The following is a 17408-nucleotide window of genomic DNA, read 5'->3' on the forward strand; positions in this document are numbered from 1 at the left end:
GGACTAATGCGATTCTACACGCTGGCCAGCATAGGCAGCCTGGCATCGACGTACAGGAATCAAGGGCTATGGAAGGAGGCGGATGAGCTTGAGGTGCAAGTAACGGAAGTATTCGAGAGGGTGCTTGGGGAGAACTAGAGACGGCTTTTCATCAACACGCGAACTTGCTGACCTCTTCTAGTCATGTTTGCAAAATCATTAAGGTTTCTTGTCTACTCTGATCATACATCGCTACGTCTAACACCATCATACCCCTGCGTCTCTCCGCTCTTCCCATGTACAGATTCCCTCACGTAGTCTTCTTCGATTGTCATGTCCACCGTCTTTGTAATACCGTCCACACCTAATATCGATTCCTCACTCGTATTGCGCGTACCGCCTACTGGTACCTTGCTAGTCCTGTTGCCCCCACCGAACGAGTAGAGCTCCATTTGTCCGTTCGAACGTGTTCTAGCTGTGCGACTAAACATCTTGCTGTTTTGGCCGCCATGTCCGTAAGAAGCTGGGTAGCCTGGGCCGGAGCGGTCATGCGAGGACGAAGTAAAGGCTTTGTTGAGGAGTGGGCGGAGGGCGGGTGCTGAAGCGGATATTATAGCAGCGTTTATCTCGATTTGGGAGAGAAGGAGGATAAATATGTCGTCGTAAGGTGGGTCGTCTGTTACAGCGTATACCCAGAGGGCGTAGAGACGGACAATAGACGCGATGACTGCTATACCTCCGACCATGAAGACACCGAAGAGCGCAATACGCTTTGTTCGTTGGAGTTTTAGCTGCCCAAAAGCTCGCATTGGCAGGGCTAGGATGAAAATGTCTGTGAGGATATTGACAGAGGCCATTGAGAAATACGTCTTAGGAAGGTCGTTGCATCCTTTGGGAAAGGTAGGGACCCATGCTCTCCATGGCTCTTTCGCGCCGCATTCGAAAGCCTGGATCAGTCAGCTTCGAGCTCGAGGGAATGCTGGGGTTTCGCGTATGACATACGTTGACGAAAGTGACTACGATGGTCTGAACAGTGACGAACACACTAACGGCGTATACAGCGTAGCGAAAATTCGTTTGCGTGAAGATCCGGTAGTAGAGTGCCAGTATGCTAGCTTTGACGAATAACAACGCCCAAGGGTAAACTAGCTGATATGCATACCAGTGTTTGAACGTAGGGACCATAATGATCGAATGATCTAAATCGGCATTGTGTCGCCTTCGTCTTCCGTCAGTCGCTGTCAGTCTTTCTACCACATGTATACATACCCAGTTCCCCAGCTGACAAGAAAACCATTCTGAATACCGAGTGAGATGGCGACCACCCATGCACAAATCATGAACTTGTCGTCTAATCCTACATATCGTATGAAGGTGAGGCGACAGTACAGCCTAGCAGATAGTGAGCAAGTCTTGCGGTGAGTAAACAGATCAAGGTTTCGAAAGGTCGTACCTTAGCGCTACAGCGATTGTCGAGAAGAATAGGAGAACTCCAGTGACGATCAGAAACATAGGCTGTCGCGAACCATTGTCCCAGGTGATACCATAGCCACCCGTGCTGCTTGTCATACTGTCGGAATACACTCACATCAGGATCACAAGGGATTCACAAAGAGATCATGGCAACCTCTTGGCTATGAATGATTCTTGCTCCTCCTTGAAGCTTGACCCTCCGCGCCGCATAGCATCATGATCCAGCACTTTGGGCAGCTTCATCTTGTGAATCCTTCTTGTTATTATCCTGCCGTGTGTCCAACAGGACCGCAAATGCGTGGGTAAAGTCTCCTGGGGACGGCTGGCATCTCCGAGCCATCATTGGATAACCAACACGGGCTAAACGCTGAGGAAGGGCGAAGGATTCGCGCGTTCGGTGCAGTCGTCCTGGTTGGGTCGCGAAGTGTTGGAGTTGGTGCGGCTCTTCGCTTTGAGTAGTCTAGTTTCCCTCGGTTATCGCCTGGACGGCTCGACAACTCCCCCGTTCCCCAGCCGAGCCGGCACCCAGACGGACAAAGCCAGCTCCTAGACTCGATCTTTTGCGCGAACATAGGAGAAATTTCTTCGAAGTCTCGAGTCGTTAGTTCTATGTGAATTATCGCGTCACCATATCATAGGATGCTTGAAATCAGAGTACCTAGGTATGGCTTCGCGGTCATGCGCACACACGATGAACGCAAATTCGGTAAACCGACAGCTCCGCAATGAAGGAACGCTCCGGTGTCCACTGCGCCATGATCCCGCAGGAGCTATGTGCCGTGTTTGCCTCTCCTCCCATCTCATCCTATTCGCCACAGTTGACCCTGTGTTTTCCCGTCAATCGCTGGTTTAGACCATCAGGAACGCGTTAGACACGGCCCAGAAACGAGCAGGATCTTGGCGCGAAAGCGGGTCAACCTGTCCCGCAAGCTCTCCCGTCCCCACGACAAATATCTCACAGCCTCACCTTCTGCATTGCTCACCAGAGCGGTGTGGGGGAGTTTTATTCCGGCCAATCAGATTTCATGGTCATTGCGACGCTTTATTCACGATGACTGAAGGAAGGAAGCTCATATGAAAGGTAATGTTTACATGCCATGCTCTAGGATCGCGAGCAATCCATTCTTAGCCATGCAAGGTAAATCCTACAGGAATCTCTAGACCGGCCCACCGGGCGCAATCATCCGAAATCATCCTATCCTCTAATCACCAGCCATGCGAAAATTGTGCAGGCTATTGCTACGGAGATCAATACGCGTTTGGTCATATCATCACCGTGGCACAGCAGAATACGCAGGTAAGCATGCAAGGAAAACTTCGATGCGAATTAGCTTCATGCGCATGGAATACTCGCAGACCAATTACCGTTGCATGTGCGCCACATAGAAGCCATGGCTTATTACCAAAATCGCCGGTAAGCCTGCGTCTACCGGAATATGCATACCGAAGCGCTTCGCACGTGTTGCATCCCCGAACTCAATCCTTCGGACCCAAGGCACCTCGAAAGACCATGCAGCTGTGCCACACGACCGCATCTCTCCTGAATCGCCATGCATACAAGCTTTTTCCAGACCCGGATCTCGCCCCAAATACTACGGCAAGTGGTCTAATGCCTCAACACTTATTTCCGTTCGTTACTCATTCCTTCGTGGCTCGGACTTTAGTTGCATGGTCATCTTTCGATGAGGCTCAGACGGGTAAAGTGGGTATGATAAGGCCTGAAGTGAGGCACACATAAAGCTTGATGCCTTCCACAGTCACAATCACCAGCCAGGGACAATAAGCTTTCGCCTTCAATCAATCCGAAACACAAAGCTGCCAACCTCATCCTTAGCCGCCAAAATGGTCAACCTTTCCATTCTTGTTTCTTCGCTCTGCTTGGCTTCGTCAGCAGTAGCCGCGGCTCTCCCTGCCTCTGCACCAAAGACGTGCAAGAACCCCATTGTACGAAAAGAATGGTAAGCCTATCATACAAATGAACCATCATCTCGGACTGTGCTGACCATTTTCCTTCTGCAGGAAGCAACTCTCTATTCCCCAGAAGAGAGCGTATATTGATGCAGTCCTCTGCCTAGCATCAAAGCCAGCCATCTCTGGCATCGAGGGAGCCATAAACCGTTTCGACGACTTCCAAGCCGTGCACAGCAGCCAGACACCCGAGATCCACTGGGTCGGTCACTTCACCCTCTGGCACCGCTATTTCATCTATACCTATGAAAAGGCTCTTAGGGAAGAGTGCGGTTACACTGGTGCTCAACCCTACTGGAACTGGTCTCTAGATGCTGAACCTCAAAATCCCACCTCAACACGCATCTTCGACTCAGAGATCTGGCAAGCAGACACTGGATTCGGTGGCAACGGCAACAAGGTTGAGCCAACTAACGAGACAAACCCATTCGGTATCGTTGGCGGAACAGGAGGTGGCTGCGTACAAAATGGACCTTTCACAGCCGACAAGTTCTCAGTCAACTTCCCCACTCCCCACTGTCTCAAGCGCGATTTTGTCCCTACTCTGATCAACGTCTGGGCCGATCAGAAGCTCGTCAACAACGTCCTCGCCCAGAAGGACTACACTGGCTTTGCCAGGGCCGTTGAAGGCGAGGCCAGCTTCGCCGTTCCCAACATCCACGGAAGCGGTCACTTCGGTGTCGGAGGTGCTCTCGGACAGGCTGGTGATGCGAACAACAGCCCCGGCGAGCCGGTATTCTACCTCCACCATGGTAACATCGACCACATCTTCTGGATGTGGCAGCAGAAGGATCTCAAAACCCGCCTGCACCAGGTCGGTGGCCCGATCATTCCTTTCGACTACAGTGGTAAAAATGTCACCCTTGACTTTGAAGTTGACCTTGGTAAGCTTGCGCCTACCGTTCAGCTTAAGGATTTGTTGGATACTCAGGGAAGCACCCTGTGCTACACCTACTAGAAAGGTGCATATATCTAGCATCCGTCTTAATAAATCCTAATGTTTATACGCACGTGTCTATCTTTCTCCCTAGTGAAGACGTCGTCGAATGAAGATAGTTACGCTAGATTTAGCGCACCTTCGCGCTTGTGGATCTCAGCTACCAGATCTTCCGACCACGGCTCTGCATTTTGATCGATCCGATTGATGCCAGACTCGCCCACAGTGGTTGCCTCCTATAGTTCATGCCGCGTTGCCTTCAGGTTCGTGTTGACCGCCTCATGATTGCCTTATCCAAGATAGCCAAGTCCTCGATTTCGTCATACCAAAACCTCTCTCGCTTCGCCCCGTTCCACCCATTCAGCCACCAACATCGGGCTAGGCAACGACCTCCAGAACCACCACACGCAATGAGCTCACAGCCATCTTATCTGATCATTGGGGCTGGAGTATTTAGTGTTTCCACTGCCTATCATTTGATCAAGAAATACCCCGAAGCTTCCGTACATCTAGTGGACCGAACACCGTACCCCTGCCAACTCGCCGCATCTTGGGACTGGAACAAAGTCGTCCGTGCTGACTATGGGGATCTCTTCTACATGGAGAAAGCATTGGAGGCTATACAGTTATGGCGAGAAGACCCACTCTTCAAACCGTTCTATTACCAGAGCGGCATAATCAAAATCAACAATTCCGATCTGGGCAGAAACACATTGGAAAACTACAAGAAGCTCGGTGTGAAGGTCAATGCAAAGATCGTCAGCCCAGATCGCTTCAAGGAGGAGTACGGTTCCTTTTTCGAGCATACCGACTTCTCGGAGGCCAAGGATGTGTTTGTGAATGAAGACAGCGGATGGGCTGAAGCTGCCAAAGCACTTACCGCTTATACTGATGCAGCAATAAATTCTGGTGTCAAATACACTGCAAAGGAGATCGATGTCTTGACGTTCGGTACTGACGGCGGATGCACTGGAGTTCTGACCAAGGATGGTACCAACATTACAGCAGACCGCATCGTCCTAGCCACTGGTGCAGGAACAGCAAAACTGCTCGCCGACAGTGCGCCTAGCAGAAAGGAATTGCAAGTCAACGGCCGCCTCGTTGCTGGAGCCGTGATCACTGGTATCGTCAACCTCGATCCAAAAAACGGCCAACAGTATACCAAAACACCAGTGACTGTACATGGGGTCCCACCCACACGTGGTAAGACACCTGGAACTCTCACATAGCATGATGCTGACGACTTCCAGGAGAGGTAATGCCATTGACAGCACCTTTATCCGAGAAAGAGCCATATACAGTCAAATTTTGCAGAGACGAAGCCTACAAAAACACAATCAAACACGAGGCATCGGGCCAAGAGTTCTCTTCTCCACCGAGTGAACCTAACCAGGCACAAAGGCGACCAAACGAAGGTCTAAAGAAACGTCTCGATCTCGTTAAAGACGGTATACTGGGCGAGCCAGGGAAAGAAGTCAAGTTTGACGAATATCGTGTCTGCTGGTAAGTTGCACCTCTTTCCAACGTTTCACCCCATGACGACCGTCCTTCCCGTGCAACCACGTTCTCCGCAATATGACAGACTAACCCATCTAGGGATGCTGTAACCCCTACCCAAGACTTCACCATCACTCCACAACCACACTGCTAGGGTCTGTATCTCGCAACAGGAGGTTCGTTTCATGGTTGGAAATTTATGCCTACAATCGGCCGCTATGTTGTCGCGATGCTGGACGGCACACTGGACCCTTCTCTTGCAAAGCGGTGGGCATGGGATCGCGAAAACAACGGAGGCGGTGCACATTCACACTTGCTTCCAAACATTGAGATGCGTGATTTGTGAGGGGTTCGATAAGCCAAGGTCGGGACAGGGATTCACATAGCGACATGGCGAGAATATTAGTTTTGGCGTCTATGACGTCGATATCTGAAGTCTGTTCAGATTCAAGCAAACAACGAACAAGCCATGCTTGACAGCCATAGCAGACCCAGACATTCAAAACATGACTGCGCATGCTCACATTGATGTCTAGCTTCGATCACGAGCGTGTATGGGTTGAGGGTAGGTGGCGATGACGCGTGCCCCTGTCATCGCGCTAGTCCCCTCAACGCGTCGCTGTCGCGTCACCAACGCACCAACTTCCCTACCTTATCGATACTCTACCCACAATGACACCACGAACGCGTTCGAGCAATAGAGATGCCGACTACAAAGTCTACTACTCGAAGAAAGTGCCGCAGCAGGTCCAATTTCCACACAAGCGCAAGATAGTGCGTCGGCCCTCGTCGCCAGTTCGAGATGACGCAAAGCGGCAAATGATCTTTTTGCCAGAGAAGATGAAGACAAGGGATATTCCTGTAGTCGCAGACTCGGATGAGGACAGTGATGAAGATTTAGAAGAAGACCTAGAGGATGGAGGAGTTCCAATCGAGCCGCAGGTGAAAGAGGAAGAAGAGCAGCCTTCGGCAAGAAAGGCGAAGGGGAAGAGCAAGAAGAGGAGTAGTGATGTATTGCCGCAAGATAGTGATGGAGACGAAGAGCCGGTCGAACCTACGTCAAAGCGCAGACGAACAGTTGTCTCGCCCAAGAATCATCGTCGCTCGAAACGCGTGGCAATCGATGCCGATGATGCGAACGATGCGACAGCGATCAAAACCAACCGAGAACGTACATTGCGTCGGCAATCTACAATGACACAGCTGGTAGATGGGAGGAAGCCACTGCCAGACTCCGAGGGACCTGAGTTCAAGCCTGTCAAACAGAGCTCGCGCTTGAGCTGGGGACGTGGCAAGAGCGAAAACGACAGGAAACAGCGCACGTTGACGCAGATGATACCGCGCATGCGAGCACAAGAAGTCATGTCGGATGAGGACTTGGATGAGGCACTGAGCGACGATGAGGCAGAACAGCGGGATAGTCAGACCTATGGGGATGCTGTAGCGCAGCGACTCGCACAACAAGGACTTCATCGTATCGAAGGCAATAGCATCAAAGAACAGGAGGCTGCAGATGATATTGTAGGGGATATACAACAGAATTCGGAAGATCAATATATCAAGAAAGAGCCTACAGCAGACTCGCAAGACACTCCTGACGTGGTGGTACAGTCAGTGGAAGAAGAGGTGGGTGAAGACTGCGAAGACAGCTACAAACCGACACAGTTTATCGAGGCTCCTGTCACACGAACAACCCGGGCAACTAGACGTAGAAATGTACCGCCAGCCACGGCGACTGGAGACGCTTCTTACGGCCCGCAGAAGCAGCACAAGACCCGCAAAGCCCGTTTCAGCCTTTTATCAACTCCAGAAAAGCGACGTGTTCGCGTGATTCCTTCTTCCCAATCGCCAGCTGATTCACCCCTGTCGACTCAAGTTTCCCCACAGAAACTACATCGATCACCCCTCAAGGCATGCTCGAGCAACCCGATATTGGCACCGGACACGCCCTCGAAACGCAAGCAGGTGACATTTAAAATGCCGTCAAAGACGCCGATACCTCCGCCGACACTGAGGAAGTTTGAAAGCACGATCCAAGACTCTGAAGACGAGGACGAGGGCTTGATTGAGGAAGATCTACCTGCGAACAAACATCGCAAGGATGAGGGTACACGACTGTTCTTTAGCCGGCCTGAGACTGCGTCTGGCAAGCTTATTGGCGCTGACACCCAAGCAATACTTAATCAGATCGATCAGGCATGCGCTGATGCAAATGAGGAGGATGCCGTGGGTGAATCTCGGTCATCACAAGAATCGAATGATCTGCCCACGCTAAGAGGTCACAACCAACCTTCTCCTGAGCTCGGTGAGCCAAACAAATCCTCAACTGGAAGAAGCTCGTCGCACTCCATGGAGTCAGTTACTGTCAAGCAAGAACTTGAGTATGACGACGACGACGACGACGATGAAGATGAAGATGCGACAATACTACCCACAACCCAGTCAAACCTACCAAATGACGAAAGCCGAATCGCAAGCGACATTACCACGAGTCCTGAAGGAGGACTACCTCAGGAAACAGAGCAGCTCCGATCGACGCCTCCAGTCATCGAAGGATACCCCCAGTACACGTGTCCATCTACACCCATGGTCATCAACGATGATTCATCGTGGGAGGAACCCTATACATCACCCAATCCAACGCCACCGCAATCAAGCAGGCGACAACTAACCCCACCTCCCTCAACTTCAATCCAGCCGTCGACCGATCTCGACGACCTAGCCATCCAAGTTCCTCGTTCTCCCGAACATGAAACGCAAGAGTCGCACTCCAGCAAAGCAGAGCAACAGCTCCAAAACGAATGGTTCTCCTACTCGCAATACGTACACGCACGCCCGCCCGAATCGTCCAGCATGCGCGCAGCACCCGATGCATTCAGTTACAACGCGACGCCTCGGCTTCCCCATCAAACTCAGACCACAGCGCCACCTTCGCGTCAACAACAACAACAACCATCGGCATACCACCCCAGCCAAGCAACTACCGTCGACGAAATCACACAACGCACTCATACCACACCCCGCCACAAGCGCACTCAGCAGTTTGGCAGCACACATACAACGCCCCATCGCATACCGAGCTCTCAACCTGCGCTTTTTTCGTCGCCGAATAAGCCGCCGCCGTTGTTTATACCGAGTAGTTTTCCTAGTCCAGAGAAGGCGTGGGGGAGTAGTAGTCCATTGTTGGATGGGGGTGTTGGGATGACGCAGGCGACGGGTGTTGGGAGTGGGTGGGGGAAGAGTAGTCAGTGGGCTAGCTTGGAGGATTTTAGCATTCCGGCGATGCCACCGGGTGTGGATGAGGAGCAGGAGGAGGAAGAGGACGATGAATAGATGGACGGTGGTGGTGGTGGTAATGAAGACTTGTGGGTATTGGATAGAGTGTTTCCCATTCTCGTTTGCTTTGGTGACTATGTACTGAATATTGGTATATGAGAGAGGGTGTGAACGGTAAGTAGTACGTTCGCTGGCTGATCTATGAACTGAATGATAAGAGGTTAGTTGAGCTAGAAAGGCGATCAATTGTTCTGTGAACGAGCAAGGTGGTTGAAAACATCGGGCAGCCGAACTTGAAAGTCAAGTTGACTTCAAGTCCGGCTGCAAAGCCCGGTGTTGGAAACGTTCGGCATGTATCCTTGGTGTCACTGTGGCGCGCGTCGTGCGACGCCGTATAGTGTAGGTTGTCTCTAGAAGGGAATAAGAGAGGGTGGGCTAGAGGAATTGCTGGTGTGTGAAGCTTTGAAGATTCGGCTAAGTTGGCGCGCGGGGCTGATTCAGAGATGATTAAGCGGAGCTACTGGCGGAGTGTTGCTTCTATGTCGAGATGGCCCTGTCAGATTCTCTCACTTTCTTCTTTTGTATTTCTTATCCATGCGCTTGCTCTCTTAGCTGCGCAAAATATTCCAGGAGCCTACGATCATGAGTCGTATGTACAATGTGCTGGCTTTGTGCTACTACCACTGCGTCTTTCACAACCCAACCTGACCGGTTTCCTGCAAGATGGGAGTGGAGTGTCCTATCAGGGGCCATGTTACTGTGCTAGTAGATGAACCAGCACCCTGATTGGGACTGCACTGCCCATGGGGAGGCGTCTCGCCAGGTCGAAGGCTGCCTTATGCTGCACGTTCAGTACCCCGCGCCCAGCAACTCGAGCTTATAGATAATTGATCACAGCAATCTTGTTCGCCAAACTGTCTTACGGTCTGCTCATGTACTTTTTCCCCGTCCGCCATGGATCCTTTCTCGATATCTTTGGGTGTCCTTCCATTGATTCACTTAGCTGGCAAAACAGCCATCGAGCTCAAAAAGCTTCAAAATGGCGCAGCCGAGGCAAAAGATAACATCAATGCAATGCTAGCAGACCTCAAACTTCTCGAGACTGTTCTCAATACAATCAAAGATGATTTAGAGGACTTGGACAGCAGAGCGCCTCTGACTGGCCATATCGGTGAACACTGGGTATCGTTGAAGACAAACCTAGATGATGGATGCGACTCTCTGAAGAAGCTGGAAGCACTACTTGTATCTACCAATAAAGACGTGAGGTGGATGAGCTCGACGCGACGTGCAATTCGGCTCAAGGATGCAAATGATCAGATCGGCATGTACAGGCAAAGCATCCAGGATTACAAGGACGTTCTCCAGCTTTCGCTTCAGTCTGTGATGTTGTGAGTTATGTAACTCATACGATTGTTTCTGTCTAATATCTTCCAGTTCCCAACAGCGCACTATCGCACGAGATGTCACAGAATTGCTCGAGAAATCCCGTGATCTCTATGAATACTTTAGTCGACAGGACACTAATAACGCGAGTGCAAGCCATCTCAAACATTGCGTCAGAACCGCAGCAACTGTCGTGGCATCTGCATCGACAGTAGTTGGAGACGATTTCGTTGAAGAGTGTGGGGATGGGTCTGATATCGTGTCTGAGTTTGGTTGGAAAGTGAACGGCTTAGCGCCAAACAAGCTGATGTCAGACTGGTTTGCTTCACTCCAGAATGAGCCGGATGTCTCCCCAGATTGCCTGACCCGCTTACCAGATCTTAGTAGCGGCGTTGCGGATGATCCTCCAGCCTCGCAACATACTATAACGCCGGGTTCGCCAATGACTCTCAGCCCTGCCTCTAGTAATGCTCAGCAGGAAATTACAAGCGGAAATGGTCTCGCACAATCTCCTCTCGAATCGCCTACCATACACAAAGCGGAAACGGGCGAGCCCGGTGATATGATCATTCAAAAGAGTCTGCCTGGCGAAGACAAGACTAAGGTGCATGAGAATAGAGTCCCTAAAGCGATCTGTTCGGAAGTGAAGCGCATCTGGACATTCGTTGGCGATGGGGAGTGTGGAAAGACATGGTTCATAAAGTAAGTAACTAGGAAGATATGGTGCTTAGACCTTCTCGAGATTAACACATATCTGTAGTTCTGCAATCGAGGGTCCCTATGGGTCTTTTCCTGAGGTGATGTGCACCGAAGCACTGATATTCCTACTCCATGCTAAGCTTGTAACAGCGTTATAAGCCAACAATTTTCGAAAGCCGCCTCGCGAATTTCCAGTTTCGACCCGAAGTGGACTTCAAATGCACCCTGTGGGATACAGTGGGCAATGATGATTTGCATAATGCTTTTTTACCGCCAACAAGACAAGCTCATCAGGTCCGCTCAATAAGCTACAAGTCGACAGAGATCTTTTGCATATGTTTCTCTATTGACAATTGGGAGTCGCTTGACAACGTTGTACAAAAGGTAAGAGGATTATCTTGCAGCCCCTTCCTCTTGCCACCCTGTGCTAAACCTGGTCAGTGGCTTCCTGAAATTGAGCCGTCCATACGGGAATGGAATCCTGTCTGCTTATTGGGACTAAAGCAAGATCTGCGATATGATCCCGAAACAATCTTGAAACTGGGAGAACAGGGCAGGGCACCGATAACTAGGGCAGAAGTGAGTAAAGCTACCTCGATATTTATCGGTCATTCCCTAAGTTACACTCTTGCCAAATTGTTTCACTACTGATTGCTGATATAGGGCGAAGCAATAGCGGAGAAGATCGGCGCGTCGGCATACTTCGAATGCTCAGCGAAAAGGTACCTAGGAATCGAGAATGTCTTCGAAACTGTTCTCGACATACTGCTCGAGGCGGAGATGTAGCTGATTGCGAAACACGTAGTTAGTATAATGTTGCAAACTACAGGTATGCTTCAGATAATTGGTACTCATCACTGTCGAGTGAGCAAAAGAGACCATCTGTGTACATGCTGTAAGGTTGGAATCTTGTTGTTGTCAACATCCCAGATAACATACATTGCAGGGTCTAGAACAAGGGAAAGTGAGTTTAGATAGTCCTAATAGGTGTAGCAAAATGGCCCTTCTTGAATATGCATCAAGTCTTCCAATTTTCTGCTGGGCGCCAGCTTTCCGATGTTGACCTCAAAATCCAGCGTAACGTTCTTGCCAAGGTAGTCCTCCGCGACGATAGGTCCACCAACCTCCCGAAGTCGAGTCTCCAAATCCTGCTGCTGCCATCTCCAGTAGATGCGATCTAGATTGGCGTGATGCAGATAAAACAATGGCTCTCCAGGAGAATTGGCAGGGTCGCCAGCCTGTCCTAATACGCCACCAACACCAAAATGACCACTGCCATGAATATTTGGGGCAAAGACTGTCTTTGAGCCTTGCATCGTGCGGTCGAAGGTTACAAAATCTGGTGCTTCAAGTTGCGCCTTCTCTAGTTTTGGATCTGCCCAGGTGTTGAGGAGAGGGGGCATGAAGTCTCGACGTAGGCAGGACGGCGGGCCAGGATAGTTCACCATGAACTTATCGGGGGTAAAAGGGCCGGTCTGAACGCATCCTCCGCCAGTCCCTCCAGTGAGGTTCAGAAAGTTCTGCTCGGGGGTAGGCTCGACCTTGACACCATTGCCGCCAAAGCCGGTATCCGGTTGGAAGATTTCAGAATCGTAAACGCGGGTAGAGCTAAGGTTCTGGGGATCTGCGTCCAACGTGTAGTCCCAGTACGGCTGACCGCCCGTATAACCACACTCGCGAAGAGCTTTCTCGTATGTGTCGACAAAGTAACGATGCCACAGCAAGAAGTGTCCTACAAAATGAATGCTGTCACTCTGACTGACATGTACAGCGTGGTGATCATCGAATCGATTGATAGTCCCTGAAATTCCTGACTTGGCCTTCTTAGTCGTTAAGCAGAGGACGGCATTAATGTAACTGCGTTTCTGTGGGTCTGACAATTGTCTCCTGTGATGACATCTTGATTAGCGAGTAGCGATCGTGTGTTAAAGCTGGGATACCTTACCATTCCAGCCGCTTAATAGGGTTTTTGCACACGGCTGAATCGGTCGCAGGAAGCGCAGCTGCAAATGGAAGTGATGCCAAGCAAAGCCACGAAACGATGAGCTGAAGCTGGACCATGGTGCCTGGTGGAGTTGCTATATCGATCCAAACCACTAGCTATAGGCGAGGCGAGCAGAGTGATTTTACACGATCATGTTAAGAACGATGGGCTTCGAGCTTCTTATGCGTCCGTCCATCGATCCAATAATGCTGCTCAACGTGCATCCAGCCTCTTCCAGGCCTTGGAACACGACAAGCTAATGTACGGCGCTGCGATGTGGGTATAAGTGCGGCAAGCATAGGACTTGTCTTGGATTTAGACGTTCGCACTGTGGTGGGAATGCCAGGGTCCGGGGGGCTCCACATCTGTACGGCGATTCAGGTCTATGCGCCAATGTGGCACAGCACATGTTGAGTCCAAGGGATGCAATTTGAACACCGGAATATAGGAACCGACCATTTGCATGATTCAGTAAACACGTGGTGATTTGAGCTGCGATACTGAACCTGAGAATGCATTGCATGCGGCTCTCCCTTGCGCAAAGAGAGGTGTCGTGCCGAGGTGTTGCAAACATTCGATCCCGGGTTAAATTTGGAGGAACCGTTGGGTTGCTTGTCCGCCTCCAGGCTGGTACATCTCCTGCCTGATTGGATCTTCGAGAACGGGACGAATTTGGTCGCATGCAATCGGCCGGCAAAAGCAAGGGATGCAAGCAACTGCATCCTGCAGGATGTCAGGCATAACCGGAGCCGGTATCTCCTCAGGCCATATGTGCCGATGCCGCGCATGCGGCAAAAGAAAGTTATGAAACTCGCGACTGACTGGAACGGCTGAATGAAGAACACGTGCTGAATGTCTTAGATATCTGGATAGATACCAAAGGGCGGCTATACATTTGCGGGGCGAAACAAAGGTGATACTCCACCAGATCGCTAGATAGACTGGGGTCGCCCGCTCTCGCAGTGACTCGTTAAACTCGATCGTCACAGATAACATCAGCGGATCGATGAGGCCTTCTAGAAATTGATGGCTAAAGTGTTAATTGATGAGATATTTCGACAACAGACAGGAGGTGATGTGTTTGACCTGAGCTCCATCTGTGTCGATGGGAAATCCGATGATGCGCTACGGTGGGGAAGGGGAAGGCAAGGCTTTAGGGCGGTTCGCGTGACCTAATTAGGATTAGACCATGTCGATAGCGTTGGCAGATCATCCCTTCCTCTTCGATCAGGTCTGCGAAGACGCCCACAGTCAACACCGCTCGATTCATCCTAAATGATCAAACATAATCTTCGTTTTAGCAAAGCTATCCATATTTCTGCCAATGTGTCATGTCCTCGATCACCACGCATCGTGCTATGGGTACCAGAAACCTTGAAATCTCGTGAAGTTCGCTGAACAAGAATCGCACGACAAATAACCTTTATGGCGTGGCAGTTCGCTGAGCCCTACGGCTGCCATCGATGCAAGCTGTAGCCTAGCTGCACATCATGGCTGTCGCAACCTGATAAGATTGGTTCATCGCTCATCTCGTTAGATCGATCTCCTTTCGCTTCCGTTCTCATGGGATGCGCACGACTCACGGTAGACAAGGCCATTTGCGGCGCAGTTGACAATTCATTGTGTCTTATAACCATATGCCTGGCGATGTTTTCTAGCAGTACTACACAGATAGACGTACACAATAGACCTCGCCATGGGAGCCGACGGTACCCATATCACGTGGGACAATGGTTCACGCCAGCTACCAGTACTTATCACTATCACTGTGCTCCTCTTCTTCTCATTGATAGCAATCTCACTCAGGCTGTATTGCCGCGCGATACTAGTCCGCCATGTGGGTTTGGACGATTACTTCATGTTGGCTGCCCTGGTGGTCACTGTTGGGCTGAGTATCCAGAGTGGCCTCCAAATTAGTTATGGTACTGGGTAAGTCGCAGTTGATCATGCTGTCGAGATAACCACAGACTGACACAAACAGACGGAAAAGCAAAGATCTCAACCTTGACGAAGCTTTAATACCGACCCTCAAACACTGGTAAGAAGACTCATGCTGCTACCCGATGCCCGGGTTTGCTAACCCTACTTCTGAACAGGTACGTGTACCAGCTATTCTATCCATGGGCCCTCTTCTTCGTCAAAGCCAGCATTCTAGCTCTTTACCATCGCATCTTTACACACCACAATTTTCGACGCTGGGTGTATTGTGCGGCATGCTTCATCCTCATACAAACTGTCACCGTCACCTTCGTTAATATATTCGAATGCGGCGCCGACCCTTCACGAGCGTGGGACAGCAGTTTCCCCGAGGGCTGCATCAACATGTCAAAGATGTACTTCGCCAATGCATCTGTAAACATCGTCACCGACGTAGTCATCTTGGTGATGCCGCTCAAAGTGTTCAAACAACTGAACATGAACTTACGAAAGTGCCGTACGTCAACCTATACGGCATTGATTGACGGAAACGAGTAAATGCTAACCGTGAGATACAGTTGCGCTCATGGGAATCTTCATGGTGGGATGCATTGCCGCATTGGCCTCCATCCTGCGTCTCCATGCTCTCTATAACTATACCGTGACTGAAGATGCTGGATATGATGGCATTTTCGTGAGTCTGCTCTAGATCATGCGCATTACCATCGACAATCGACTAACACCATCTCAGATCCTCCTCCTTTCTCAAATCGAAGCAAACGTCGCCATGATGTCTGCCTGCGTCCCAGCCTACCGTCCACTCTTCGTGAAGCTTTTCTCGTCTTCGTCCTCCGCCCCGTCAAACCAGCTTACAGAAGGGTATCCCACATTTAATAGCGGCGGCGCCATGTACGCTAGAAAGAAGACCACGCGCGACGAGATAGAGCTATTCTTTATCCTGTCAACAGGAAAGAGGACAAGTCGGAGTCACCTCAGTCCATGCGGAGCTAGAAATTCGAGTGAAGAAAATATCTTGGGCGATGGAGGAATCAGAAAGACGACTGAAATTAGTGTTGCAGAGGAAGAGTAAAAGAGGCAGAGGATGCGATCGAGACATGACGCAAGGAATGGGTATGATCTGGCGGATTGGAGGAGATTTGGTGTTTGACAAGATTCACGACGGGGTGAGCAAGGATAACACTAGTTAATGGATGTTTCAGTTCTCATTCATAGAGTTAGATTGGGTAGCTTTGTTTTCTACCATGTGGAACATGTGAAAGTCATCGTCGTACCTAAACACACTACTTCGACACCGAAAGGCATATGGTCCTGACCCATGTATATAGCGGCGCAGTGGCTAAACATCGATGAAATGGTGTTAACCTTGGAATGCAAAACAAGCATGTCTTGACCATGTACAAATTTTCAGGTGTTGCAGACATGCATCCAGAGTACACGCACGGTGGAGCGCCCACTTAGTTGCCTACCGTAGAGACACCGCGACATCAGCAAAGAGGTTTTGGCTTTTGGATCTCAACGCAACATGGCTTTCCTCGCCTTGAGTTTTGGTAAGCTTGAAATCGAATGTGCATGGAAAGAAGATCTTGCAGAGTGAGATAAGCTTTTATACACACCTCCACGTGCTGGCCTGCAGAACCTACTATTGGTTCATGCGTCCTTGGCTGTATCAATTCGAAGAAGCCACCAACTTTCTGTTCAGTGCTAACATGGAGCGCTTCGTTGAACATAGCATGTACAAAAAGCTGATTCGGCTCCCATGGGTTCCTGTATACATGCTTTTGACACACGTCCATATATTGGACATCGTCCTAGGGTCTGGGCTCACAGAACCACATGTAATCTTCCCGATGTCTTTTGTTGATACAGCGGGAAACAGGCGATATAGAAGAATAGCAAGCCAGAAGACTAGCTTTTATACACATCTCCCGCCATTAGTACCTCCGACAAGCGAGCACACCATGTACTCGTCATCGTCATTTTGATTTGAGAATGTGCTGTGAGTCGAGTAGTGCTCACTCAGACCAGCGACATGAACCTTTCTTTTCCTGTTTTTGAATATCTGCTAATGAGGTGTTTTCTCCGTCAATCCGGTAGGAGTTTGAGTACGTCATGGAAAGGCCGACATCGACTAAACACTTTTCGATTTTTTTTTGCATTGATGGAGCTGGAAAGAATCTGGCAAAAACAAATATGTTTGAAACGTTTGGAATTTTCGGAGAAGCAGACACCATGCCACAGGTCGCCCTATGTTTTGGAGAAGGTGGAGGAATA

General features: G+C 50.1%; 8 protein-coding genes across 8 annotated transcripts; 5 read left to right on the top strand and 3 right to left on the bottom strand.

Moving 5' to 3' along the window:
* Positions 1 to 215: 215 nt before the first annotated feature.
* CC77DRAFT_1094594 (hypothetical protein) lies at positions 216 to 2029 on the bottom strand. Its single transcript, XM_018529748.1, has 4 exons — positions 1433 to 2029; positions 1249 to 1371; positions 982 to 1198; positions 216 to 926 (listed from the first exon to the last, which is right to left on the bottom strand). The coding sequence occupies exons 1-4, from the start codon at positions 1546 to 1548 to the stop codon at positions 222 to 224; spliced, it is 1161 nt and encodes a 386-aa protein (XP_018385956.1). The 5' UTR covers positions 1549 to 2029; the 3' UTR covers positions 216 to 221.
* A 1265-nt stretch (positions 2030 to 3294) lies between these two features.
* CC77DRAFT_935744 (Di-copper centre-containing protein) lies at positions 3295 to 4378 on the top strand (the record flags this gene model as incomplete). Its single annotated transcript, XM_018534453.1, has 2 exons — positions 3295 to 3410; positions 3472 to 4378. 2 exons carry the CDS (start codon positions 3295 to 3297, stop codon positions 4376 to 4378), a joined length of 1023 nt encoding a protein of 340 aa, XP_018385957.1.
* A 389-nt stretch (positions 4379 to 4767) lies between these two features.
* Positions 4768 to 6200, top strand: CC77DRAFT_1031010 (sarcosine oxidase-like protein; the record flags this gene model as incomplete). The annotated part of the gene is made up of 4 exons (XM_018526627.1): positions 4768 to 5560; positions 5608 to 5860; positions 5954 to 5960; positions 6009 to 6200. The coding sequence occupies 4 exons, from the start codon at positions 4768 to 4770 to the stop codon at positions 6198 to 6200; spliced, it is 1245 nt and encodes a 414-aa protein (XP_018385958.1).
* Positions 6201 to 6503: 303 nt separating this feature from the next.
* Positions 6504 to 9677, top strand: CC77DRAFT_962441 (hypothetical protein). The gene has a single exon (XM_018535644.1). The coding sequence runs from the start codon at positions 6527 to 6529 to the stop codon at positions 9185 to 9187; it is 2661 nt and encodes an 886-aa protein (XP_018385959.1). The 5' UTR covers positions 6504 to 6526; the 3' UTR covers positions 9188 to 9677.
* A 1401-nt stretch (positions 9678 to 11078) lies between these two features.
* On the top strand, positions 11079 to 12001 carry CC77DRAFT_935764 (P-loop containing nucleoside triphosphate hydrolase protein; the record flags this gene model as incomplete). The annotated part of the gene is made up of 5 exons (XM_018534455.1): positions 11079 to 11209; positions 11277 to 11313; positions 11366 to 11599; positions 11657 to 11794; positions 11879 to 12001. The coding sequence occupies 5 exons, from the start codon at positions 11079 to 11081 to the stop codon at positions 11999 to 12001; spliced, it is 663 nt and encodes a 220-aa protein (XP_018385960.1).
* A 194-nt stretch (positions 12002 to 12195) lies between these two features.
* CC77DRAFT_1031012 (monooxygenase) lies at positions 12196 to 13276 on the bottom strand (the record flags this gene model as incomplete). The annotated part of the gene is made up of 2 exons (XM_018526628.1): positions 12196 to 13102; positions 13161 to 13276. The coding sequence occupies 2 exons, from the start codon at positions 13274 to 13276 to the stop codon at positions 12196 to 12198; spliced, it is 1023 nt and encodes a 340-aa protein (XP_018385961.1).
* An 89-nt stretch (positions 13277 to 13365) lies between these two features.
* Positions 13366 to 14053, bottom strand: CC77DRAFT_67366 (hypothetical protein). The gene has a single exon (XM_018532707.1). The coding sequence runs from the start codon at positions 13879 to 13881 to the stop codon at positions 13456 to 13458; it is 426 nt and encodes a 141-aa protein (XP_018385962.1). The 5' UTR covers positions 13882 to 14053; the 3' UTR covers positions 13366 to 13455.
* A 372-nt stretch (positions 14054 to 14425) lies between these two features.
* Positions 14426 to 16213, top strand: CC77DRAFT_1070017 (hypothetical protein). Its single transcript, XM_018529102.1, has 5 exons — positions 14426 to 15128; positions 15181 to 15237; positions 15296 to 15633; positions 15695 to 15810; positions 15868 to 16213. The coding sequence occupies exons 1-5, from the start codon at positions 14896 to 14898 to the stop codon at positions 16204 to 16206; spliced, it is 1083 nt and encodes a 360-aa protein (XP_018385963.1). The 5' UTR covers positions 14426 to 14895; the 3' UTR covers positions 16207 to 16213.
* The last annotated feature ends 1195 nt before the right edge of the window (positions 16214 to 17408 follow it).

This window comes from Alternaria alternata (assembly GCF_001642055.1).
Source record: "Alternaria alternata strain SRC1lrK2f unplaced genomic scaffold CC77scaffold_10, whole genome shotgun sequence".
NCBI lineage: Eukaryota > Fungi > Ascomycota > Dothideomycetes > Pleosporales > Pleosporaceae > Alternaria > Alternaria alternata.

Excerpts from the sequence above, each read along its gene's own strand:
- CC77DRAFT_1094594 (XM_018529748.1), bottom strand. The coding sequence starts at position 1,548 with ATGACAAGCAGCACGGGTGGCTATGGTATCACCTGGGACAATGGTTCG. Across the intron at positions 1,372-1,432 it reads ACAATCGCTGTAGCGCTAAG|GCTGTACTGTCGCCTCACCT; the intron begins GTACGACCTTTC and ends ACTATCTGCTAG. Across the intron at positions 1,199-1,248 it reads CTTGTCAGCTGGGGAACTGG|GCGACACAATGCCGATTTAG; the intron begins GTATGTATACAT and ends CGGAAGACGAAG.
- CC77DRAFT_962441 (XM_018535644.1), top strand. The coding sequence starts at position 6,527 with ATGACACCACGAACGCGTTCGAGCAATAGAGATGCCGACTACAAAGTC.
- CC77DRAFT_67366 (XM_018532707.1), bottom strand. The coding sequence starts at position 13,881 with ATGCGACCAAATTCGTCCCGTTCTCGAAGATCCAATCAGGCAGGAGAT.
- CC77DRAFT_1070017 (XM_018529102.1), top strand. The coding sequence starts at position 14,896 with ATGGGAGCCGACGGTACCCATATCACGTGGGACAATGGTTCACGCCAG. Across the intron at positions 15,238-15,295 it reads ATACCGACCCTCAAACACTG|GTACGTGTACCAGCTATTCT; the intron begins GTAAGAAGACTC and ends ACTTCTGAACAG. Across the intron at positions 15,634-15,694 it reads CATGAACTTACGAAAGTGCC|TTGCGCTCATGGGAATCTTC; the intron begins GTACGTCAACCT and ends CGTGAGATACAG.